This window comes from Numida meleagris, chromosome 2 (genome assembly GCF_002078875.1).
Source record: "Numida meleagris isolate 19003 breed g44 Domestic line chromosome 2, NumMel1.0, whole genome shotgun sequence".
NCBI classification, from domain to species: Eukaryota; Metazoa; Chordata; class Aves; order Galliformes; family Numididae; genus Numida; species Numida meleagris.
In genome coordinates, this window is record NC_034410.1 from 96,305,572 (window position 1) to 96,333,457 (window position 27,886).

General features: G+C 35.9%; 1 protein-coding gene across 1 annotated transcript in view; it reads left to right on the plus strand.

Moving 5' to 3' along the window:
* Nucleotides 1-27,886, plus strand: part of PIEZO2 (piezo type mechanosensitive ion channel component 2) — a 296,323-nt gene that overhangs the window by 36,129 nt on the left and 232,308 nt on the right. The window contains exon 2 of the mRNA XM_021388274.1: nucleotides 19,328-19,423. Within this exon, the coding sequence (XP_021243949.1) occupies nucleotides 19,328-19,423 (96 nt within the window). The remainder of the gene's footprint in view (nucleotides 1-19,327; nucleotides 19,424-27,886) is intronic.

The window sequence follows — 27,886 nt, forward strand, 5'->3', positions numbered from 1 at the left end:
CCATCAGTGTATTTAGAACTGCAGACATATCTGTGAATTCATTTTCATTAAAAAAAGATATGGAGCTATACTAATCAGTAGGTTTTAATACTGCTTCTGCCAAGGACAGAATACGATATTAAGTACTAATAAGAAGCTACAGATCCTTGTTTATTTTAATGTCAGCAGATGGATCCAGATATTGATCTAAAGACAAACTCCTTATTAGTATTTCTCTCTGAGCAGCATGTTTCTATTCAGTAAACCAAATCCCAGGTGAGTACTGATGCATATATTCATTGCAGTAATTATACGAATTAGAGATGAGCCCAAACAGTAATTGTATCTGAGAAATGTGTCTCTATGCGCAGTGGTGTTTGGGGATTGCAGTTTTTGATTTGCTTTATCTTTCTAATGGCTTAAGCTAAAATCATAGATCTCAGAGAGCAAAATGTGTGCATGTACCTTTTAAAGAGTTAGCTCAAATTCTAACTGAGAATGGCAATGAAATTATGCATTTCTTTTTTGAAAATGTGTGCTCTCAAGGGGAGATTTGCAGCCAGTGAGGAAACAGGACTGTTGTTCGCATGCAAGGCAAGAGTCAGGAGGTGATGTTTTACTTTAAGAAAACATTACTATAGATTTTGTGCAAATTTTAAGGCAAAAATAATCATTTGATCTCCATAAACATTCAGCAAGTATCAATGAATGTCAGTGGGTCAATTTTTTTTCTGTGTGGATGAATTCAGTGACACATCTTTGGTTCATCCGCACCTCCATGTCAGACATCACTCGGACAGACTGCCCCTCTGCTGTTACCTGTCACGTGGCAAAAAAATGTAACAGAATATTGGTGAATCTCTACTGCCATACTACCAGCATCCACACCTGATGTCATAGGCCAACATAGTAAAATAGGAGGCATTAATTTCCTCCTATTTTTTATAGAGTTGGAAATTATTTGTGCATTTTTCAGTCCTTTTTTATTTTTTTAAGAAAAAAAGAAAAATAGAAGAAGTAGGAGCTGATTGCATAATATGTATGAGTTCATGCTGTCTGGTAGTTTGCCATTGAAATTTCACGCCCTGCAGGGATTAACCTATCTGTCATTATGTGACATCTGACATGCCTCACTATGAATTATTGTAACTTGCTCTGTTTTTTTTTTAGTTAATCACAGATTCATATTTCAGAGATTAAAAACAAAACAGAAAAAAACTCTGTCAGAACACTCTCCCAAACAAAGTTTTTCTCTTTAGAAGAGCTAGTTGGGAAATTTCCTAAAATAAGTTTCCTCATTGAGAGTTGCCAGTTCACTAAAACAGTGCCCCTTCTATCTGCTTCCACTGAGTAACATTCGCTGCCATGAGTTTCTAACGCAGTTCAGGGAGGCTTTCCTTTCGAACCCACTTTTCCTTTAGCTTACAAGTTTGCCACTAATGAGGGAGATTGGGCAACTGTGTTTTGCCCAATATAACTCTAGGTAAGTGTTCTTTAGACTTCTCACTCCTGATCAGTCTGGATGTTGGTTTGGGTGCCATGGCTAAAAATGATGCCCAAGTTGAGCTCCCAAGTTTGAATTTTCAGACTCTCAGCAAATGATTTTGTTTGACAATGGACCTTTTTAACCCCTGTTCCAGTAGAATTTTATAGAAGGTCATACTTTTCCATGGAATTTCTGCTGATTGGCTTACATGTACTTTGAGTTTCTCAAATGTGATATGTGTGTCACTAATGCATTTTGTATTGGCTTTGGAGGTGGGGTTGCTGATAAAGAGGCAAATTTTCCTGTTTCAGATAATTAGTTCACTTAATCCTGCATATAAATAACTCCTCCTTCCCGCTTGGTGTGCTCTGCCCTTCAGCTGTCTTTTTATAGAATCTTCCGGTTTCCTTAATCAAACAATTAATCTCTCCTAATCTTGACAAAGATAGTCAACTTCACTCCCCCGGCAATATACTCTGTGAACTACCTCCAGTGTTTTGTTAGTATTCTAGCAGTCCAAAACTAAATGCTTATATCCAGAGTCAATGGCAAAAGAGACATATACACAGGGCTATTACAGACTCTTTAACTGAGAGCCAATTCACATAAAACATTATTTAAATGTAAATAATGTGATGGAAAAAGATTACACAGACCATGTCACAAGTTTGTATTGTGTAGTGATGATGAATAACAGTATAAATATCTCAAAAGAGTTCTTGTGAGCTTTTTGGGGGGTTTGGGAGTTTTTGGAATGCATGTAAAGGTTTATGTTCTCTCATTCTGAGATCACGACATTTGCTTGGTATTTCTGTGAAGAGAAAATCCAGTAGTTTGAGGTCACTGTTTTCCTAGAGTACAAACTGACAGGAATATGCGCAATTGCTTTGGAACTCTAGTAGCTTTCATAAGATCATAGAATCATGGAATCCTTAGAGTTGGAGGGGACCTTTAAAGGTCATCTAGTCCAACTCTCCTGCAATGAACAGGGACATCCACAGCTAGATCAGGTCACCCAGAGCCTGGTGTATCCTGGCCCTGAAAGTCTCCAGGGACAGGGCATCCACCACATCACTGGATAACCTGTTCCAGAACCTCACCACCCTTACAGTAAAAGATCACCTCAGTGCCTTCTCTTCATCAGGCTGAACAGCCCCAACTCTTTCAGCCTGTCCTTGCAGGAGAGGTGTTCCATCCCTTGGATCACTTTTGTGGCCCTCCTCTGGAAGTGCTCCAGCAGGTCCGTGCCTCTCCTGTACTGAGGACTCCACATCTGAATGCAGTACTCCAGGTGAAGTCTCACCAGCACAGAGTAGAGGCGCAGGATCACCTCCCTCACCCTGCTGGCCGTGCTTCTTTTGATATAGTCCAGGATACAGTTGGCTTTCTGGGCTGCAAGGGCATGTTGCTGGCTCATGTCCAGTTTCCCATCCACCAGTACCTCCCGGTCCTTTTTGACAGCTCTGTGCTCAATCCTTTCATCCTCCAGCTTGATTTGGTAGTGGATGTTTCAACCCAGGTGCAAGACCTTGATAAAAGATGGTTAGCAATGAAAGTAACTTGCTTGCTGCAAAAAATGAGTAGTGTTAATGTGTCATCACGATACAGTTCTTAGCATGTTTGCAAAGGGTACAGGGAGAAAATCAACTGGCTTTTCATCACAAAGTAGAGTTAGAAGGACAAACTTAGTCATCATACCTGATGTGATACATGACAAATTTTGATCTCCAGATATTGAGATATCTTAATCCACATTTACTGTGGGGGGGTATGTTTGAAACATTGTATAACAAAATTCCAGCTACTCATTATTATTAATTTGTCCTGGTTTCTAATTACATGAGGCATCCAAACATGTTGTTAGACTACATGAAATATATTGATGCAAGAGAATATCTGGTTTAGCCTGCAGTGTGTGCAAGCACATGTACATGTATCATTGTATTATTATTATTTTTTTTATTACCTTTGTTAGGGGGATATTCTTTGGGTTCTGTTTCTTTGGTGTTGCTGCTGGTGGTGTTTCAAGAACACAAAGGGAAAAAAAGCGTTCCAGGAATAGCTTAAGTGCAGAATGCAGAATTGATTTCTGCTTATTATAACCTCAGTGCTCTGCATCCCTTCTTTCCATAAAAAACATCCTTTATTTTTTATTCTTCATAGTCACATACTTCTCCAAATTTCTTTGAGGTATGTGAGTAGCACAAACTATGGGGTCCTTGAATCTTCCTTCAGCTATACATTTGCATTATCTAAAACTAACCTCTCTTGTCAGCGCATGTTTTACATCTAGCTGAGTTTGTTGATGGTGTTTGTGGTAAGGTGTTTTGTGTCCTTATGCTTCTGGGTGGAAGTGAGGAGCATCCACTTCTCTTTTGTATCCCTATGAACCAGAGAAGTTGCTACTTTCTGGAAACAAGCAGCTTGACCCGGTTGACTTGGAGTTTTTGTAGAGGAATGGATTGAATGGAAACATGTAAAAAACCACTATTCAGAGCGTCTTTTGAAATTTATTGTCTCAATTTTTCAAAGAGTATTTTTCTGTCAAGTTGTTGTTTCTCCTGTGGGATTAATAATAGGAACAAACAGGCTAGTTCAGGAACACTGAAATTATGTCAGTGCTGTAGTGTTAATTTACTGTCTGTTTTCTTGTTTGGGTGCTCTATCCTTAGCAGCTCTGAGGCTTTGTATTGAAACAGTCTTGGAATTTGACTTGTACTCCATTTGTAGCAGCAGATGGTCTTTCAAATGCACAGATCTGAATTCAAGAAATGTGGATGAATCTGTTTAAATCTGAAAGAGAAGAATTTGACTTTTTGTTGTACTTTGGTAAATGGAAGTTTGCCCAGGTTAAAGGCTTTAGGATTTGGCTCAATATTTATTTTAAATCTTGATTTCCCAGACATAAACTGTTCTAATGGAAGTATTCAGATATTTGAGAATATGCTGCAATTGTATTTTTGTATGCTCCGGATGTACTTTAAAAAGAAATCACAGATGTTTGAACCATGAAGTGTACTTCTCCTGAGGCAAACATATCCTGTGTTGCAGTAATACAATGTGCCTACCTGGTGGGGAGATTTGTATTGTTCTGAGGGGGATTTTTTTCTTCTCCTCCCTCCTCTCCTAAGCCCAAGTCCACTGAGAAATTATCAGAGGTACAGAGTGCATCTTTTTTTTGCAGTATTCTGAAACTAAGTTTGGTAAAAATGTAATGTTGGATAGAATCAGAAATTACTCATTTGATACTGACTTAAAACTACAGACTTCATAATTGTATCTGAGATGATCTGTCATTTTCAGTACCGTGTTTACCTTCTATGGTCTTATTTGTGTTTTTCTTCTTCTGTGCAATAAGTGCAGATGGGGCTGAGGTGGAATGTTTGGGTACCGTTAGCGCCCAAGTTTTACCAAGATTAAGGATTTCTTTAAGTTTAAAAGTTTTGATCTTGAAAGAAGCATTGATTTAGAGCTTGGCTAATTCTTGGCCTATAATTTTTCAAAAATAAGCATAAAAACACAAAAAAACTTTTAGATGTTGAATTTGGAGGGAAGTGATATTTCCTCACTCACAGCATCTGAAGCTAATTTGAAATCTACTGATTCTGCTGCCTGCAAATAAACTGAAAGTCTAATTCAACATGTGGGCAGGGTATTATTTTTGGAAATCCTGAGGACCAATGAAAAAATGGAGTGGAGGACCCACTTTTCTTTACTCCTCTGCACAGGGTTGTTGGAGGAGAATGGAAGCTTTCTTCTGAAATGTCAGATTTATTATGCAGAGATCACACAAAAAAGGGTGGGGGTCAGATTCAGATTGCCAACTTTTCCTAACCACAAAACAGGATGTGCTCCCCTCTCCCTACTCCAGGACTCTATGTAATAATCAAACCATTCATACACATTTCAATCAGCATTTTAATACTTGCCTTTTTTTAACTCTTCAAGTATTTCTGAGTTACAAACTGATAAATTGCTTTTGGCTCACAAGGTTGGCATTCGTTTTCAGAAAAATAATTGCATTTTTGGCAGGAGAGATAAGCTAAATAAACAAAAATGTAGAAATTGAATTATGAGTCTGTCCCATGAAATATGGGTGTGCAGGATTGGCCTATTAACTGCTCATTTGGATGAGCTTCTTGTAGTACTTGTTGTTTCCTTGAGGCTCAGGTAAGCCTTGCTGCAGGTTTTGTGTTATTAACTGTGATTAGCTTGTTTGAGATCATTATGTGATGTTTATTGTAATTTTATCGTTTAATTTAGAACTGTGATGTATCTGGAATGCTGTGAATTTTGGAGGAATAAAGCAAGATGGGGCAACGAGAAGGAGAGACCTCATGAACTCCTTTTTAATTTAGAGAATGAAGAAAAAGCACTTAGTTGTTTGGAGTAAAGTATGAATTTCCTTCCACTCTCTCTGTAAAACCTAGGTTTTTTCTCTTACTAGATAGTGACACCAAACCTAAATATAAACTAGCCTGTTACCTTAAAATGCAAGACAACCAGGAAAGCAAACACACTCATTTCTCAAATGAGCATCATCTTGCACAATTCTGAGGTGAGTGCCAAAAATTTTGGAGTTTAATCATAAATGCAGAAATAACCATAGGTTTTAGACAAGATACAGTTGAGGATGCTGAGGAAATCTAATACTAGAATAATGGTTTCCTTTAATGCAGTCTACTATTAACAAACATGTTCTTACATGTATTTTTCTACTTGAATGAAAGCATCCTGGTTATAGGACAGTCTTGTTTTTAAAGCCTGTGTAAGGCTGCTAATGAAGGCGTTGGGAGGCAGGTGAAGAGTGTTAGCTCTGTCATAATGGGGCATATAAGTAGTATTGTCCTCTGGTGCTGGAGCTGCATCCATGGAGTGCTACTCTTCCTCCTACCACTTCCATTTATCTCAAAAAGCATGGCAGTGTTTGACACATACACATCTTTTCCTGCCAGTTGACGAGACACCGCAGTGGTCAGCATAGCATAAGAAAATGAACAGAGTAGGAATTAGTGACTGGCTCATGCAGAAAATGATGCAAGTAGTAAGGGAAGATAAATAGGGAAAATGGTTCAAATATGACTGGGAGAGAGATTTTTCTACTTTAGGGTTCCCTGTAGCTTTAATGTGATTCAAAGATAACTGATTTGGGTCTGAAATCTTGCTTGTACATACATCTGCCACTTCTTTGGAGAAGAGACCAGAGTATTTCTTTCTTGAGAGGTAGTGCTCTTGGAACTGCAGGTGTAGGTTTAGGACCTTGGGGTCAGTTTGCTCCCATATAAACGTGGTAAAGTCAACTCTTTTTCTGTGGTTTGGTTTCTTATATGTGTAAAACAGGTAAGGATATTTCCCTTTCTCCTAACTTAAGTAGTCTTGTTTACTGAAGGTGCCTGCTCTTTCAGGCGCATTGGAGTACCCCATAAGAAGGTACTAATCCTGCTTGAAATACCAAAATGATTTCCATGTACTTTTTTCTGTTCCATGCACTTTCGGAGAGACAATTTGGTGTGTGCGTCTGTTTGATAATTATTATAAAACACTTTTCTTTCTAATATTCCACAGAAGTGTTGGGAATTTCCACACTTTACTCCTTTCCTTTTGATCTTTAAAATTATTTCTTCAGAGAAATCTGGACCCAGGTGAAGAGGAATGAACAAATTTAAGGAAGGATAAGAAACAAAATGTAAAACGTCATTTTGATTTTTAATATGAAGAGAGAGAGTTGACTTTGGTACTTTTCATGAAAAGCCTAAAGGCTGTTACATTCCCAATTATTTCACTGCTCGTGTGCCACTGACATTTTCTCTCCTCTCTACCTTCTCAGCAGTGATGCGCTGTGTTGTACTCATGCTGATGATGGGACAAGGTACCTTTTAAGAGTCTTGGTCTTTAGTATATAGTAGTTTGGGTTTTTCAGAGCATTGAGATGTCTGTCTTCATGTGTATAAGATATAAATTTCACCTCAGCTTAATAGCTGAAGTGAAAATATCATCACACATCCTCATTTTCTAGCCCTAAAGAAGACTCTTTTCCTGCATATAGACAGTGTGGAAACTGGTGCCTGTGCATCTGAACATGTTACAGAATATTTCCACATATTCTACGTGTACAAATATACAAGCTGAAAATAAGTCAGTAGTGTTCTGGATATTTTTTTTAAGCAATTATCTAAAAAACAGAGCATTTACTAGGGATCAAAATTGGGCAGGATTGTGCTAGAACTGTTCTCAAAGTGGAATCCTGAGAATCTTCTAAATTTGTAGAAATTTGGTGGTAGTGTTGACATACAGTATTTCTTACAGAAAAGCTATATTTTTGTGAGTAGGCACTGATGCCTTAATCAAAGAGTAAATGAATTATTGCAATCATATACTTACAATCTATTGCTGATTATGAAAACACACCGACACTAGCTTTCTTTAATGTACATTGATCTCAGGATCAGGGGTTTAATTTTTTTATGGTGTATTTTCTTGTAGCTATGGTTAAATTGGAAGTTTTAGATTCAGGACAATTTAGTTCTCAAAATTCTTTCAGTGATAAAAGAAAATTGTAGGACTCTTGAATATTCAAAATGAACTACACCAATTGCTTGATGTGCTTTAAAGCTAATTGCAATTATGGGGGAGATTTGTAGGGATGGATAAGGTGGGAAAAAGTTTCACAGCTGGAGTTTCTATGCCATAAATGTTTCAGGCATTATTTATTCCTTTTTTTAAATTGAAAAATAATCTTCACTTTTCGTGGTTTTAAAAATAAATAAACCAATTTATTTCAGTTAATTATTTTAAACCATAAGTAATACTGCTAATACGTCTTTTTAGGAAGAAAGAACTTGTCTCTCCAGTAACCTCTTCTCTTTTGGCCTGGCAACATTTAAACACAACAGCATTGCTAAGTTAGGTATCTCTCAAGATTGTAGTGGCTGCTGTTTTTCTTTCCTCATCTTCCCACTTATGTCTCTTAACTGCCTATAATAAAGCCAGAAATCAGTTGTTTTTCTAGTGAAACAAGTCAGCACAGTCCTGACAAACTGACTGGCTCTTGTACGCTGATATACTTGTTAATGAAGGGAACCCCTTGTGGTCAAGCAAAACCCAACATCAAGCTTATACTAGCGCATTTCTTCTCTGTCACTATAAACATAATCCAAGACTATTTCTGGTCAGTTTACTGATAAAGACCACTTTAAAATCATTGGTTTATGTTCCTAACTGGAATAAATTTTCGTAGGTTTACTGACTAAAATAGTTTCTTGATGAAATAAAAATTTATACTAATAAGAATACTTATAAATAAAGTTACAAGGAATTAGGTATTGCTGTTATCTTCATTGTATATAGAACTCTTGTCAGTAAGGGATCATTGGCTTCTCTGCTGAGACTGCAAAGAAAAACATGTTGTTTTTTTTGCTTGAAACACAGCTTTCTGTTTGTATCCTTCTTAAATTTTCAGGATATGTTTAAATCAAATTTAATGCCCCCTTCACTTACTTTTAATCCTTCAGGATGTATACTTTGGCTCTTTCTCAAGAAAGGGATCTTCTGGGATTCTCAATGGACTCATTGCTCTAAATTTGAGATGTTGCCCAATTAAAGAGATGCTGTGTTGGTTTTTTTTTTTGTTTGCTTGATTATTGTTGTTTGTTTTTTGAGGGAGGGCTATTTTTTAATTAGAAAAGTGCAGTATTGCATTTTGAGAGTGAAGATTGAGAAGGAGACCCTTAAGTTTATCTGTACCAGTCTTCATGCATTTCGAACAGACCTAATGGAAACAAGTTTTTGTCTCTTTTTTTCTGTGCAACAGACCTTTCTTTCACGATTGGCTCCGCTGGGAGCACTGAAGCTCAAGTAGTGGTGAACCCAGAGTCCTAATTTTCTTGTTGGGATGTGACAGCTTTTCTTTCTCTGCTGAAATGGCACTGCGTAGTATCATTGGGTATCTTCAGAGCAGTGGCCTGACTCCAGAGAAATACGTAGTCACACTTTATATTGAGCTTAGTTATAAACATATTAGAATTACTAACTGCGTGGGAAGTTTTCTTCAATTTAAACTTCTTCTTAACTTCCCACATTCAAATGTTCTTGGATAAGGACACAATGGTTTGTTATATAAACATGAAGGAGGTATTAAATCATTTTCAATTTCCAGTCTTGTTCTTAAAATTTGGCTGGGAGCTTATCTAAGGTCTGTAGGAGTTTTTGCAATTATTATTCCAGGGGAATAAAACATTGCTGCATATGGCCTGTAATGGAGCATCAACACGCAGAAGACCTCCCGCAAGTACCAGAGATTTGGCAAGCTGAACTGATGACCAAATGTAGATTGTAATACTTTGGATGGAGGAAGCAATTCTTTAGTGATATGCATAGAAACAGATACAGTTTTAATGTGTGCCTTGTGATTTTTGGGGAGTGTTTCTACTTAAAGTGAATTGAAAATGAAGATGTTTTCTGCTTTCTTACCTGATTATATGCTTGTTGTCTTTCTCTTTGAAAACTGGACAAGATATAGACCTGTCTCTGTTAGGACTTGCGATAGATATTTTTCACCCAATGCTAGGTAAGTGTTGTATTTAAAATTCATAGTATGTACTATGGTCATGTTCAGGTGAATTTTATTAGGGTTTAAATAATAATTTTATCCATCAAAACAGATTTGCAGTAGTAAGACCTCCAGGATTCCATGATTCTTTGGATTCTCCAGAATCCATTGCAGTTACCTTGTTATGAGAAATAGTTTGCAAGGCAATTCATGGTATTCCTGAGCATATTCTTCTAGCATATTAAAATTTGACATGTTCACAATAAGGGAAAAATGCTTTGCATATTTTTAAGGAGAGAAAGAAATGCACAATTCTTCTTTAAACAACAACAAATATTGTTTTGTACAAGAAACATCAACTGGGAGTAGTGTCTACAAGAACTAAGGATTTTAATCTTTTTTTAGACAATTGACATATCCTGGAGATAACTATTTTTGAAATTCTGTTTCCCTCGGTAAACACAGTGGCTTTGTAGCACTCTCTGAAGCATTGTGTCATCGCCCAGATTTATAACTTTCAGTTTCAACCTTCTGAGCTCTTTTTCCAGTGATGGACCAAGAAAGGAAGTTTATCTATCTGTTACTGGAACAAATAATGGCAGAGTTTTAAACATTGCATTCCTACTTGTAACTTCACTAATGACACTTATATTTTTTTTTTTAGTGTTAACACCTCTCTGATGTTTAGTCATGTTTATATTCCTTAGAGGCATTTGTCTGCGTTAGTTTTTTTGCCACGTCCTTCCTCTGACTCAGAGCTTTTTTAGGACTGGTGTAAGCATCAGCGACAGCTGGGAAAAAAAATTATGCTTCTTTCTGCATCTTATGTCAGTTGATTTACAGTGGCTTCTGTGTTTTAAAAGATGATGAGTTTGGATAGCTGTGGAGGATTAGAAACATATGCTGAAAATTTCACTTCTAATTGCTGGGAGAATTTGGCACAGTAGCTGTTCCTGGTAACTAATAGATTCTTAGTGGCTATAAAGGAAGGTGGAGATCTGCTTGTGGAAAGCTCTCTGTTGTAAAAGTGTCTCCATATCTGTGCTTGGTTGATGTTGTTTAGCAGTAGCCATGTTTGTTTGTCATCTATTTTTTGCTATTTTTTTAGTTTGAGTCTTGTCAGGGTTATGCAACTGTAGCAGCACAAGCAGATTGCTCTTCCTGGATATCCAAGGGGCGAGGAACATGCTTTTCTCATCCCATGAAGATGAAGGAGGAGCAGAGTGGTTTCTCCAGTTCACAGTTACCTTCCTAGAAAGAGAATGGAAAGCTTGGAGAGAGAAAACAAGCTCATGCATTTACAACAGGCACCAGATAAAATTCCTGAGCAGCTATTGGAGCAGGGATGAGAAGTGGGCAGTCTTCCTGAGCTCAGTTAGTTGAGTGCTCGCTGTTTTGACGGCTGGCATTCTGTCCTGGTTATAAAGCCTGAGGATGACATAGATCCCAGATTTGCCATCTAATTTTGTCATGTAGAAAAGGGAAGTTCACTGCCAACCTCATTTTTGGGGCAGAGGCTAGGACCACTGTTTGCTGAGCGGAATTTATTTTGGCGTGTTACTCATGCAAGGTGGGTGGGCGAAGAGGAAGGAGAGTGCCTGGAATGAGCTTTAACCACTGTGATGGAAAAGACTGGAATTGAAAGTAAAGAAATATCAAAAAATCATAAATCCAACCAGCCAACCAAAAAAACCACCAACTGACTTTGTCAGATTGATTTGTTGAGTAAGGAATTACTGACACAATGTAGAAATGTCAAAAACTGAAGGCAATGTAAGGGACAGTAGAAGACTACAATTGAACTTGAAATGAGTTATAATGTTCTGTAGATTTTTCTAATGATAAAATTTAGTGATGATGGTGTCCATCATGATTTTTACTTCAGAAATGCTTGTATACCTAGTCATGTCAATAAAGCTTATTGACATTGGATTTGCTTGTGAGAGTAGTCTGTAAAAAAAAAAAAAACAACAAACAAACAAACAAAAAAAACCCACAACATTATTCTGAGCAAGGTGATTGTGTTGTGCTCACACCTGAGATGTTTTGTTCATTTTCCTCATTTCAAAAACAGCTGGGAAGTATGACTGCTGTACCAAAAATGCATTTCTAGAGCTGAAAGAAAGAGAATAGAATTTTTTTGTCGTCTCTCTCTGCACTCAGTTCCCAGACAGTCTGCCACAAAGTTATAACTGGTTACAGATGATTTCTGATGGAGAGAAACTACACTGACACTGCTGTTCTGAGAAAGAAAGAGGAAAAAAGAGTAAAAACAAATAAATACAGTGAAAAACTATTCACTGTCCAGCAGTCATCTCTCCTAATGGACAGGGAACAGTGGAAAAAAATGTGATTATAAAAGTGCTGATGTGAACCATGTGGAAGATGTAAGAGGTAACTTACCCTAAGCTAGCATAGTTCTGTGTTGTTCTGCACTGCATACTGTAGGCTATAATCATTCATTTGCTCTAAAGGGATGATAAGGTTATATGTATTTCACTTAACTATTTTGTCAGCAATGTTTAATTCCAATCTCGTATGTCATAAGCATTATTTTAAGGGGAGTTACGCAGAAGTGAGTGAGAGCAAAACTGTGCCAGGAGTTATCCCCTTCTTCAGAATTTCATGAGGAAGAGATAAAGTTCACAGATAGCTAAAGCTCACTGGGCATTGTGCCTGTCAGATACTTGATGTTTTTACAATCTAGAGTTCAAGAAGTAGGACATATTTTGTCACATTTAAAGTTTTCTTCTTATAAACAGTGGTGGTTTTTTTCTTCTATTTATTTTGGCTTATTTTATAACATATCTAATGTTACAAGTGGCAATTTCTTCCTTGATATTGTAAAGAATTTTATAGGAAAAATCTGAGTATCTCTGAAACAGAAACTAGAATGATATATTTCATCTTTAAATTTCTTGTTCAGAACATGGTTATTTGTAGACCAGCAAAGTTAATTTTAAATATACTTGTTCTATTATTTTTACTGCTCTTGGTCAGTCATGCCTGTGTTAGGTGGAAGTGAGAAATTGAAACAGATTTAATAAGGTTTGAACTTTTGTCTGAGTTGAAACAGAGATGTGGGTCTTGCTTTCCTCTGTACCTGGACGGATGGAGACAAGAGTGACAGCTACTTTTTTTTTCCAAGAGGATTCACTTGTGTGCCTATTTAATAATGGATCACTTTATCCAGCCAATAATGAATGAGCTTATCTTTTCACCACTTGATTATGTGGTAAAGCAAAAGCACAAGCCACATACAACCCCTTACGCTTTGTAGTTTGGATGTGATATTTATGGGCTTTCTCCTCAAACCCACCCCTCTCTGACCAGCGAAGGCATCTGGGGCTGTAACTAAATACTGCAGGACAATTTACTAATTTTTACTAATATTTTGTGTAAGCTCACGTGTGTTTGTTTTTGTTGGTTTTCAAGAGCGCTATGTGCATGAACCCATATAAAAAGGAGTAAGAGTCTGTTTTCATTTCTTCTCACATTTGTGGTTGATATTAAGATAGGGTATTAATAGAAAGCAAAAATAGAAAGCTTCAAAATAAAAGTTTTATGTAGATACAAGCAGCAGTAAAACAGTCTACTGAGCAGTCTCGGCCTCTTATCTCCAATATCTGGTAGTGCATATTTTTAAATTTTTAAAAATTGTTTTCTTTAACTCATTTTCCTTACAAAATTCTTTACTTGGAGTTGTTCTTACTCTATAAATTTTATATGTCCTTCTCTCTTTTAGAATTAAAATTTTCTCTTTCTTGAACTTGTGCAAAGTCTATATAGTTCACTTTACCACAGTTTAAAATGTTGCCCAGAAAATTTGAATTGAGCATTATTGCCAGTGAGAACTAAGTTTGTTTGGAACCATGGAGTGGATAAAGGAATGTACATACAGGACAATAGGCCTTTCCCCAAACAATAAACCAGAGGCCATGGGATCGATCACCCCCAGCTCCCTCAGGGCAGGTAGCTGGCAGGTAGAGGCCTTGTCCTCCCACCTCACTGAAGAGTGGGGCAACCAGGGGCATCAGGGACCTGCGTGGGGACTGGTTGAGCTTGTGGCCTCCCTGCAAAGATTCAGAGAATTCTGCCTGCTGGGGTCATTTTCTCCAAGCCCTGACTCAGCATATAACAACCCTAGACAGTGAAGAATAAGGTGTTCTGGAGCTTGAGGTTAAAATAAATACATATAATTTTAAATAAAAACAATCCTAAAGTCTCGAATGTTCTGAAGATATGGAAACTTTCTGTGTAACATCTGACTGGAGGACAGCTCAGTGAACAGGCTTAATAATCACGTCACTGGGACAGCATCTGATGGACAATCCAAGGGAAAAATTGTATTAATGTAAGAATTAATTATTCATGATAGGCATACAAGGATGGCTTCGTATAGTACTTTGATTTGCAGGAGATGTGTTTAATTTAGCAGTTATTTTACTCTTTGGTCCTTAGTTCCAAAACTCTGTCATCTTGGGTGTACACCAGTGTCTTGTTGATGTTACATCTAATAGAAACAATTGTCTAATTTAGTCCAATTCAGTCACCTGAATTAGGACTTAATTGTGCACTTAGAGAACTCCAAAGGTGTAACTGGGGGACTATTTGAAATTCCTTTTTTGAGGTGGTTCTTGGTACAGCACATATTTATCTTAAGAATGAGTTAAAATTTCTGTCTTTATTTTTTAAAAAAGTGAAAAATAGTTTTCATGCTATTTCTGTGTTAAAGATATGGTTCACGCTAAAATAGTTTGGTCAAATGTTATCAGTGTTCCCTAATAAGCCACAAATTGTGGGCTGTCTCAGAATCCCTTCTTTTGGTTTTGAGTGCATATGTACAGAGCATGTAGTCTGGGACATTTAAAACTGTATTGCTGAAAAAAAGGAGAAGAAAACACAATTTTGAAAGGTATCTCACTTAGGAATATATCCTTTTCACATAATTTTAGACCACGACTTTGTGCAATCACAGTGAAATGCATGTTTCAAGTTTTCTGTTTTTGTTTTAAATTAGGATAAAGCAACATATAATTATGAATGTCATCTTTTAATGCTGAAATATTTTATGGGAACTGCTGAGTCACAGCCTGAGCCACTGATTGAGCACCTGGAGGAAAGACCCAGTCTAAGCCTCTTTTAAGGGCTGGCTGCCACTGAGGGAGGATCTCCTTCTGGAGATCCCTCCTTGGTGGAGCTTTTCCATCTGAACCCAGTATCTTCTGATATGGGTGAGCGATCATCTTCCTGTCCTTTATAGCAAATTTCTATTGTGCCGGTCCTTCCACCTCTTTTCTAATGCCTTTTCCATTGTGTTGATCTTTCCGATCGCTACAGATATTGACAGTTTTTATTGACTATGCCAAGAAACATACAAGCAACTCTTAAAATGTTAGAAATCTAGGAATTCGTAGCTGTAATATCAATTCTTCTTCAGTTGAAAAGCAAATAAAAGGCTGGCAATGGAGTGGTTCTTCAACCTAACAATTTCTGATACTCTTATCTAACAGAAATTATAAATCGTTATATTAATACTTCTACTTTTCCTTGAGGACTTTTTAAAGACAATAAACAGAATCTAGTGAATGTAGCGTAATTGGAAACATTTTGTATTATAATCAAATTAACCCTCTTACCTGATTTGTTTTACCTGTATGAGGTAATCACTAGTGCATTTCTTAAAAGATTATGAAAATATACTTTTTAATGTTCTCCATTGCAAGACTTCAGAGTTGATTTCTGTTCTCTTTTACTCCAGAAAATAAATCAGCAGAGCAGACTTCAGAGATTTTTTTTTGAGTGTGTGTATATATATACATTTTTTCAAAGATATATATTACATATAGTGGGAGAATTATGAATACATTTACAGATATGGTAAAATATAAACATCAGTTATCTGTGACTAATTTCTTATCTTTTTGATCAAATGATTGAATGCAAGAAATATAGGATACTCTAGCTTTTATTTTCTGCTACAAATAATTTGTGATATTCTTTACTGAAAATTTTATAAGTCTGCATGATATTTTTTCTGTACACATTTGTTTTCTGACTCCTAGGGGATAAAGATGAATTAAATTGTCATAGCTTTGTAGCTTTGTCTTAGATGTCATTGTGATCCTAGCTTTAAAGATTATATATATGTATATATATATATTTTTTTATGGTGTTATGCATTATAACAAAAATATTTCAACTAATCACTTATGAATGGAGAATTCAATTTTATGTGTTATAGAGCACTCATTTCTCCCCAAGGGGAGATGCCTTAAAGTTAAAAACTGTAAACCAGCTTATTCTAAAAAGCTGAGTTTACTTCTAATATATGCATATATTGTATGTTAGTAGTTGTATTTTATGTCCTTTCACAATTGTGCATTACTGCCACCATAGGATTTTCAAAAGTCTGAATTTCTGAGATGAAAATCACATTTCTGGAGTTTTTTTTACTAGAGGCTGTTAGTTAACATGGTGAGGAAGATGGTTTAAAAAATCTGAAAATCTGAAAGTGCGTATGGACTTTTAAAGTGTGGTGTCTTTACCTATTCAAGCTTTGCATTTAGTATTCCTTTTAGGCAAACACATGTATCTGAAAGGGAAAACTAAGGGCTTCCTGGATACTAATAAAATTATCACTTTCAGTTTAGGAAATATATATACACACGTGCACGCATATATATATATATAAAAGAATATCTTCAAAATATTTTGATAATTCTGCAAGAAACTATATGATGAAAGTTAAGGGAAGGTTTTTATGGGAAAATAATTTTTTTAATAGTCCAGTTCATACAGTTGCAGAGAGAAAAAAAGCCTTGAGTACACAGTCTTCTCAGTTCTAGAAACAGAAAGCAGTAAACTTAAAGGTAAATATAGTTCAAGAATAATTCTTCTGAAATTAATTTTGCTAATCGATTAGACAATTTTGAGGAGAGGTAACAAACCTTAAATGCTAAAATTACAGTAACTTTGAGACAGAACTCAAAAATGCAAAGTTACCAATGTAACCCATATATCCAGAAATTTCTGTGCCACCTGGCTCGCCAAGAAATCATTTGTGCAGGTGCTTTATCTATTGATGGAATTCCATTGACCTCAAATGTGGTGGATGTCTGCTTACAGCTGCCTTGCAAAGGAGTCCTTTGTGAATGCCAAAGAAACTGCAAATGATCACGAGTTAATTTTTTTGGTTCATTTTCTGTTGTTTTATCAGAGACAAACTGAAGCTGATTTCATGTCCAGTGACTTGTTCTTAATGGTTTTGAGTATCAGAACTTGATATCCTTCTATGGTAAAGTCACTCACTTAGTGGATGATGGTAGATGTAGTTTTTCTACATTTTAGCAAGGCCTTTGGTGTTATCACTCGCAGTGTTCTTCTGGACTAGTTGCCCAAGTGTGAGGTGAACAGGTACATGCTACACTGGATGGAGAACTGGATGAACAGTAAAGCTCAAAGGGTTATAGTGAAGGGGGCTATGTCTGACTGGTTACTAGTGGTGTTCCCCAAGGTTCAGTGTTGAGGTCAGTTCTGTTCAACATTTTTATCAGTGATAAGGATGCTGGGTTTGAATGCATCCTTAGTGAGTTTGCTGATAATATTAAGCTGTGAAATGCTGTTGACTCTAGAAGGATGAGAGAGAGGCCTGCCACAGGGATTAGTGAGAACTGTTGGTAGTAGGTGGACGGTAGTACTGGATGATCTTGTAGGTCTTTTCCAACCTTACTGATTCTGTGATCTAGATTGCTTGGAGAACTGGGAATCAGCAGTGGTGTGAAGTTCAAAAACAGATGCTGGATTCTGCACTTGGGATTGAGTAATACTGGACACAAAACCAAATTGAGAGATGAGTGGCTTGAGAGCAGCCCTTCAGAGAGGTAACTGGGGGTGCTGATGACAGCAGGCTTAATGTGAACCAGCAGTGTGCCCTGGCATCATCAGGGTAAACCACATTTTAGGGTGCATTAAATACGCCTAGCCAACCTGTCAAAAGATTTGATTATCCCGCCATTATTTACCATTGATATGGCCTCACCTTGAATTTTGTGTCCAGTTCTGGTCTGCACAATATAAAAAGGATGATATTTAATATAGATATTTATCTATAATATAGATATTTATATAATAATATAGATATTATAATAATATATCTAATAAATAATATCTAATAATGAAATATCTAATAATATAGATATTTAAGATATTTAAATGCATCCAGAGAAGTGCAACAAGGCTGGTTAAAAGGCTGGAGGGAATGCCCTATGAAGAGGTGCAGCTGAGAACATTGGGTTTTTAAGATTGAAGATAAGGAGGCTGGCCTCGTTGCTCTCCACAGCTTACAGGGGAGGAAAACTGGAGGTAGAAGTACTCATCTTTCCTCGTTAGTGTCTTTTGGCAAGATGTGTGGGAATGGCTCAAAGATGCACTATGGGAGGTCCAGACTAGAAATTAGGAAAAAATTCTTTACCAGGAGGCTAGTTAGAGACAAAAACAGGCTTTCTAGATAGGTGGTTGATGGCCCGTGTCTGTGATTTTTTTAAGAGGCATTTGGATAAAGCTCCTAATAGTAATGTGACAGTTGGACTCAATGATCTTTGTTGGTCCCTTCCAGGTGAATCTATTCTACTTAAGAATCCATGTATGTGGCAAATAAAGTTACAAAGCAGAATTGTAACTACACCATAGCAGTTTTCTAATCTTTTACCTTGCTAAACATGTTTGATCATAGCTTTTTACAGTGTCTGAGTAGCTTTTTAAAACACTAATCTCTAGAGAAAAAAATATACTAGATGAATGGAGATCAGGAAACAAGATATGATAATAGGGAATGTACTGAACTTAAGTTTACCAGCCAAGTTATTTTTATTTGTTATTAATTCTAAGAAATTTATTGCTGGTGGTACTAGACTGACTGAGAACACTGATCCTTCCCTTAAATACTGGCAATTTCTTAAAGAGAACCCATGAATTCTGATTTATGCATCTCTGTATATTTTTATGGAGGATGGTTTTCTGAGTTTATGGATGAGGAATGTGAAACTTTATGCTAGCAACTGACTTTGTCCATCATTCCATACAAAGTCTCTGTACCTTGCGTCTGTAGTGCTAAGCTTAAAATGTGTATTAATATAAAATACTTCAAGAGTGTTTTAATTTCATTACTTGCTTTAAGCAGAAACTTGAAGACTTGCATAGAAATTATATTAAAAGTGGTGAAAAGGTGCTATGGTAAATAAATTCAAACTGTAATTACTCTGTGCTGTTAAATTAATTATCTTTATTAAGCAGTATGTTTTCTTTTCTCACAGCCTGTGCTTTCCGTTACAATGGACTCTCCTTTGTCTACCTCATCTACCTCCTGCTCATTCCTTTGTTTTCAGAACCCACAAAAACAACGATGCAAGGTAAGATGTTCCTTGATTCATTTTTGAGAATCTGTTGTGGACATGGTGGCTGCAAAAGTTTTGGTTAGTAGTATAAAGTAAAGTCTTGGGTTTTTCCCTCTTTAAGTGAGCTAATTTGTAATACATGCTATAAACTCAGTCACGGTAGTTAAACTGTAAGTTGGCTTAGGTGCTTTAGGTGCTGAAGGACTTTCAAGCCTGATGCTTGTGTTTTTTTTTTGTTTTTTTTTTTGCCCACAAGGTGCAGCTGGGTACTGAGAGTTTCTTTTATGGTACCGTTTCACCTGGAATACTCAAGTGATCTAGGTGGAAAAACTGACTCCCCAGAGGCATCTTACTTAAGGGCTGGATTTGTAGTTACTGTTAAGAATTAAATTTGAACTCAGTCTTTTTACTCAGCTATGTTTTAGGCATTTCTGTAAACACTGTTGTTACCCTTATTTACTTTATTCAACGGTTTTATTAAAAAAATAATACAAATTTTTTTCTGGTAGAGATGACAAGTAGCATCTGTGTATCTCATACCTATTAAACATTTATAATTGTAAATATGAAAGCAATTGTGCAAACCTATTAAGATAGAAACCATTTCTATCAAGTATTATGTTCTTCTTGTTTGTAAGGCACCTGTTGTATGCATAAAGAAGTGATTTCTTGAAAGATAGCAAAGGCGTGTGTATAACAGTATCGAAACTTAAGAATTTGCAATCTGTTAGTGGAATTTGCAGTGAGGATATGTTCACATATTATTCACCTAGTAGCCTCTTGAATGAGATTGCAGATGACTGAATTTCAATGTACTAATGCAACACGATTCATTCCTGTTCGTGCTTTCCTGATTCTCCTTCAGACAACAGTGGAAAAAAAAATACCACACAATGCTAAAGTAAAATGGACTCATCTCTCATCTTTGTAATGTAAATGATGTGAAAGGTGTCCCTTAGAAAACCATCTGGTTCCATGACACTACCAACAAAAAGGAGGCATATAAGGAACTTCTGATGTTGGCTTTGCCATAATTCTTCTACTAGCAAATTCAATATCATGGCTAATGGAAATTCATACCATTTTAATCAGCATAGTTTCCTAAAGAAACAAATTGGAAAATCTAGACTCTCAGTATAGTGTTATATGAGTTTACAGGACCTCTATGAAATTCTTACCCCTTTTTTAAAGAAAAAGGAAAAATAAACCACAACTGTTGGGATTCCAGAAAATTTCCCCAGACTTTTCTAGAGTGTTATAAACAGTCTTCCTTCTAAGCATCCTTTTTTTCATCACGCATATGAATGTAGATGTCATTCTTGTTTCCCTAAGGAAAGAAATGTACAAAAACTTGAATTCTGTGAGAAGAGTTCTTGGGGAATCTGTTCAGCTTTAGAGTGATGCTGTGAGTTGTCATCCTTTTTACTGAGAAGCGCAAGAAGTTTCAGAAATAGCTTAAGAACTATTCATTTATGTGTGGTATAGTGGCAGTACCAATATTGATTTTTATAAGTGGAAATATAACTTTTATTGTACCAACTTTTACTAGTGTTTTTGTTAACCATTAGCATAAGTAGGAAGGAGAGAAAAATAGAGAACCACCTGTTTGTGTATAAGGTTTCTGCTGATGCAGATTTTTACCGAGGCTTTGTAAAGGGGGTGCTGTAAAAGACAAGCACTTTCTCCTCCAGATTCTTGTAGAGAGAAGCAAGACAGAGATAGATTTGTGCTGTGCTGACCTATCCTAACTATGATGACTCACTGTTTTTCGTTTAGTTAGGATAGATGTAGGTCCTTTTTTTAAATATTTGAAAAACTTACCAAAATTATATCCTGCCACAGACTTACTTCATTTAGTTGAGAATCTGTATTGAATTAATCAATTTTGCATTCTTTTTTGGTTTTATTTTATAATTATTTCCTGTGATTATAGTAGTGTTAACTGACAGAGGTATGTAGTTTATATAGTTTCTCCAGCTAAACTAGAGGTAAGGAAGTGCAAAGTACTGCACGAGGTAGTAGTACTGCTAGTCGTTATACATAAATGGAATATGATTTATAGGTATATCTAGGTCAAGATGTCCAAGAATTGCTTACAGCCTCCCTCAGTACTGAGAGCTTACACCATGGTATTATGATACGGAATACCAATAAAAATAATGATGGGAATAAATCTGAATTAGACCAAATTTTGAGTCTTAAAGCATTGAAGCGTCTTGGCAGAGTTATAAATACGTTGAGAACTAGGGCTCTTTTGAGATCTGGGTATTAGCTACGCAGTTCAAATATCTCACCTCTATTTGAAGGAATTATCATCATGAAGTGTTGCTGTGAAAGAGATCTGCTTAACATCTGTCCTTCATACCTTAATTCCTAGATTTCTGTCATGTCTTTCCATACTCTTTTACTTCCCCACATCATTTTACACCCCATTGCTATCGGTCAGTCTAAGAAACTAACATATTGATTTTGGGCCAGCACCTGTACCAACTGAGTAGGTGTAGCTGATGTTGACTGTGTAAGTATCCAGTATTACTTCGGGCCAGTAATAATAGAGCTAAAAAATAAATAAAACAAGCATAAAAGGTAGGAAATCCCACTCCAAGTAAGGCTGTCAGTCATTTTTACAGTACTGTGAGGTAAAGTTTCTCTAAAAAGTGCTGAAGGTGACAGATGAGAGGGAAGTGTCCACTGAGGAATTTGGGTGCAGCTTCCCGCTTAATGCGCAGTTACCATGTTGTCTTTGTGCATTTTATTTTTGCTGCCCCTTCTCTACCACAAGAAGTGACTGACAAGACAAACAGAGCCATTTTTTAGATGCCAAGAGCAGTTGTGGAGAGACATACTACTCCTCTCTTTTTTTAGAGTCAATTCAGTATGTCTGAATGTAACCATTTCGGACCACCATTACTGTCACCTTTTTTAATTCTGTGTGTGTGTATATGAGTCTTTCCAGAAAATGTGGAGGGATTTTTTCATGTCCAGAGGATAGAAAATAAACGGGAGATCTATAACTATTTCAACTAAAACCAGCCAAACCACCATTAAATCAAAGAGTCAAAAGTGGAGTAAAACTTTACTCAAAAAGAAAAGAGCACAAAACCACTATGTGGCTATATATTATACTTGCATTTTCTCTTTTATTTTTTAAAAATCCTTTCAATTTAATTCATATGAATAATATTTTTGGTCTTTTCTTCTGTTTCTGTTTTTGCTTTGCTTGTTGTTTCTCCTGAAGCCTTGACTGCCTTTGATTAAGTCTTTTTTTTTTTTTTTTTTAAATCTTTTGAGTTTTCTGGTCTTCCCTCCATGAATGTTTTCCTTCCTTGTCTTCTTCCGGCTTTCTCAACTCCCCAGTCACAATCTCTGACCAGCTTTCCTACCTCTTGCTCTTCTATCTGTCTTCCCAGCTTATCACCTTACACCTAGCAGTTACTGATTTTGTTCAACTTCTGTCCATAGCATGTAGGGTTTTCCCAATAGAAAATAAACTATAGAACACAGTCTATAGAATTAGAAACTCTGTAGTTATAGTCTGGAATGGATGGTATCAACCTAGATTAATTTTTGTTTTGAAAGAAAACTGAAAGGCTAGGTACGCTGGGGAAAAAAATCTATGCGCTCTGAAATATTTTGGTTAGTATTTAAATCTTAATTTTTGTGTTTTTTCTATTTTTTCTTAAACATTTAACATCCTTTAAAACTATAATTGCTAAGATAAAACTTTATTAATACTTGAATGTGGGGAAGCGACTCAGACTGTATGTGATCAGTATATCAGCGTTAAGATACCACACTGCTTTGCCTATCAAAAATACCAACCTCTTCTGAAGTAAAGGAAACACCTCCTTCAGTTAGATATGAAACTGAGTTATTTGAGTTTTAGTTGAACATGTTGTTTTCAAAAGTGTTACTTAATCGTCCATAAAGCTAGTTGAATATGGAAAATTGTATTCGCGAGCTTTTATGCGCAGCTGAAAATGTATTTGGTTAACTGTCTTAAGTTCTGTCTATTATTTGTAATCCTTGAAATCAGCAATTACAAAGTTGATTAAATAGCAAAATGTACTACTCTTCATGAAACAACTATAAAAGAAGCTTCATTGCAAATAATGTTTGTGTCTCCAGAAGTACTTTAAAACTTGAGTAGAGCAGTTTTTTCAAGGGTTGCTGATGAGAATTGCTTTTGAGGCAGTTACATATTTGAATGTATTGTAAAGCCATGTGATTTGGGCAGTGGTTTTCTATATAAATTATCTCTAAAGCAGTCACTGATTGTTTTCTCCAGTGAACTGGATAATCAGTCTGTAAACTGTATAAAATCCTACTTACCAACTTCTGATTTAGAGATTAGGTAAGTAATCTAGCAATCTACCAGTACTACATAACAGCTTTATGTGGCTTTTCTTTTTTTTTTCCTTTTTTTTCTGTAACAAAGGTGAATTTACATGTAGTTAGTCTTATTAACTTTATTTGTGGTACCCTAGACTTGAAAGACAAACAATAAGACCCTGCAGCCAGCTAGTATGTGTATAAATTAGAAAAAAAAAAACATTAATTTCAGGTATGGACTGGATTTTGCTGACTGGTTAGTGGCAAAAGAAATGGCACTGCTTCTAAATGAAGACAATACTTAGCATAACAAAACATCTCTCTCTTCTATACTAAAAATATTAATTTAACACATATCTGAAAAAATATGTTTTGAAAATGTGTAGATTGATAAACTGATGAAAAATCCAAATTAAAGTAATTTTTAATTGAGCATTATTTTGAGTATTTTTGAAACAATGGTAAATAAATGGAATAGGAAATTTTTTCACAAATATGATGGGCTTGTGATCTGGAATACTGGCATAGAATCTCAAGATGCAGAAGGACTACAGTGGCAAATTTGGATCACCGCATATAATTTAAGAGTTTTCAACACTGTTGATCCAAATGAATATGGCAAAAAATATTTCTACAGATGTTTTGATTTACCTGTGTCAAAAAATCTCCTATGCATATGCAACGGTTTAATGCATCTGTTTTATTAGCAGACTGTTTACTCTTAGCTGCACTAATTGTCTGAAGTTTAACACTAACTTTAGTCATCTAACTTACATAATCAAGTTACGGATTGGGTCAACCTACATAACCACTGAACAGTAGGCTTCTTGTGTTGGTACTCTCAGTTGACCATTTGAGCATCCACTGAGTCCAAATATCTTAAATCAGACATTCAATTTTAAATCTCATCTAAATTACATGGTATTGAGATTTCTGAAAAAAAAGAAAGGGAATTTAAGTGAACATTGTAATCCGATACTCATGAAAGAGGAAATTCGTTAAACTCCTGATTGTGAATGCTTGCACTTCACGGTTGCGTGTTTTGTAGCCAAAAACACATCTTCTGCTTCAGAGCAGACACCCAGTTCAATTTTCAATAATTTCTAAACACTGCTCGCAAAAGAACTGCTGCCCAAAGTATACATGCAGAAAGCAATTGAAAATAACTTCAGAAAAAAAAAATCCCAACTACCAAACAAATGCCAGACTCCCAAAACTAAAATGCTGATTTCAAGCTATATTTAGAAATTTTTAACAAAATTCACTTACCTCCTTAGTCCTCTAAAAATCTTGTTCTACTGATGGTAAATTTGACGTTTAAAGCTATATACAGGAATATTCACACAGAATGAAATGCTTAAGGAATGTAACATCTTAATATATTCAATAACAGGTAGAATGGACTTGTCCTTAATGTCTGTTTCTATTAAGTGGTGATGTTTATAAACTTACATCTTTCTCTGCATTGAAAATGCGAGAAAGAAACTTGGTCTTTTCTTTGTAAGCCAGTTCTAACAGTTTTTCCAGCAGCATTATTAATAGGTTTTGAATATTGTAGCTAATTTGGGTGCTTTCAACCATTCTGGTTTCATTAAGCTATATGCATCGAAGAATGAATTTGTAGATTGGAAATACCAACTTTGATTTTGGAAGGACTTGCTCACAAGGTTTCTGCTGCTTTGAAAAGAAATTCAGTTAATTGTGCATCTGAAGGCTTGTCATGCCCTTATTTTGTTGTAAGTTAAAATGTAGGAATTAGGTACTCTAGGAAAGGAGATACATAGGCTTAATGTTTTACACAGCATTTGAAAACATATTTCAATAAATTCTTCATGCTTTTAGTTCGTGCCACTCGAGTTTTGACCCTTTTCCTTTTGTATTTACTGTTTCTATGCTTTCAAGAATGCTTTCATCCATGTTTTACCACAGAGGTGATTTATTCCTTTTTTACAAAAATGATTTATTATCTGTTATCCTTAAGTGCTCAGTAGAAAGTACTCTGGGCAATAATAGAGATGCTGACTCTTTATTATGGCGGGTGGAAAGCTGTTTAAGATGTCTTTAGAATTACTGTGTGTCTTTGTAGAAGCCCGAAGAATTGATATGAAGATTTATTTATAACTCAGAAAATGCTTTTCAGCAATTAAAAATGGGTTTCTACTGGATTGAGCATGTGTTTTCCTATGGAGGCATGCCAGGCTGCTACATAAACATCCTTTGGCTCAAAATAGTCCATCTCAGCTAGGTTTCTTCACTTCCAACATTATAAGTATTCTCTTGGGAGGGAACAATGGTGTGTGTTATTTATAATCCAAATCCTGAGGTACTTATACATGGAAATTCTAGAAATGGATGAGTGAAAATGAAGCAATACCAACCAACTTAAGAATTTTTTAACCAACTTAAGAAATCCTCTTGCATCTAATGAGCCAGAAAACTTCCCTGTTAGTGATACTGTGTGCTCTCTAGCTATTTAATATCAAAATGTTTTCTTAAGAAATGAGATAAAAATCTCTCAAATTAGGTGAAAGTGTGCTTGTAAGAAGTATTGCACTGACAGCACTGGGGACAGAACTCTTGCTTCTGTCTTATGTTATTGCATATGGTAAAAAATACTTGTGCCTCTATCACTGCTTTGTAATGCTATTCCCAAGTAGGCTATTCCACTCTGAGAGGGCTGATTCTTGTTCCTGGCTTTTTTTACTTTGTCATTTCCACAAAAGAAAATGTAAACAAGGACTCCCATTAAGTGGTTGATTGGATCGTGTGTCCCATTTTCATAATCACTGTTATTATGTGAGTGCTGGCAACATTTTATTTTTATACAGCTTGTAAACGTTACTTTTCAAGTGTTTCTTTTTTCTTCTTTTTTGAACCAGTGCTAAAATCATTAAAAACCGGTCAATTATCTTCCTTATCAGGAAGCTTGTGCAAAATAAACCTTTTCTTGTTTGTACATTTTGAAGCTGAAAGGATAAAAATGGAATCTAATCTAGAAACAGTACGGTAAATTATGAGAGTTTGTTCTAAGCTAACAGTTCTCTCAGCTTAACACCACTAAAGCATAAGGAGAACTTTCTGCATGAGTTAGAGGAAGACAGGGATAAAAAGTGTTTTTTAGACCTAGCTGTGGAAGTTGAGCACTGACAAGAATGCTGTCCTGAATGGCACACTTCATTAAATTTGGGAACTAATAGTGGCTGAATAGGATGAAAAAGGATTTTAAACTCTGAATGGCCTTGTGCCATGTTTTTAAATTTAATTGAATGATAAAATTTAAATAACAGATTTTAAAAAATCATAAAAATAGCAACATTTTAGGATGCAGTATAGGGTTGAGTATGTATCATGTGATACCGCAGTCGTAAAACTGATCAGTCTTTCCACAGATCTTGTTGGAAAGGAAATGGTGCTCAGCATACCAGAGAAGCAAAACTTCAGGAATTTGTTCTCTTTTCTGAATTTTGAAGAAATAACTTCTCTTGAGTTAAATGGTGTGCACTTCTTTTAGCAGATAATACTAATAATACAACGAACGTGGAATTGTTGTGGGATACTATAAATTGGAGATGAGTGATCCTAATAGCTGTCCAACCAAATCTTTTCCTTTTGCAAACAATTTCTCAAATAATTACTGACTTGTGAAGAACCAGTGTTATTTTTAAATTTGGTTTTAGAGGGACAACAACGTCAGAGAGAATTGTTATCATTCTACTTACAATCCAAAGTTAACAAAAAACAGCCTTTAAGTTTTCGCAAAATAAGTTGTAATTGCAAAATAAGTTTAGAGAAACTAGATATTGACGATATTTTTTATGTGATGACATTTTCTAATTAAAAGTGCAGCCACATTTTTTAGAACACCCATCGTAGGCATAGGTGTCTCTTAGAGGTGAACTCCAGACCTAACTTTCTGGCCAACCACCCCAACAGAGATCATGAAAAAAAGAGTTTGTAAGAAATGAGTAAAAAGGAGGGAGGGGTAATCTATAAGGAAATGCTTCTTAGAGATCAGGAAGTGTTAGGGTGAAATAAAATTTACCAGAAGTCAAGCTGACTTAAACCCTGAAAAGGAAATGGAAACAAAGAGTAAAACTGTTCTTTACAAATATATGAATGTATGTAATAAAGAAAAAGTGTGGCTGG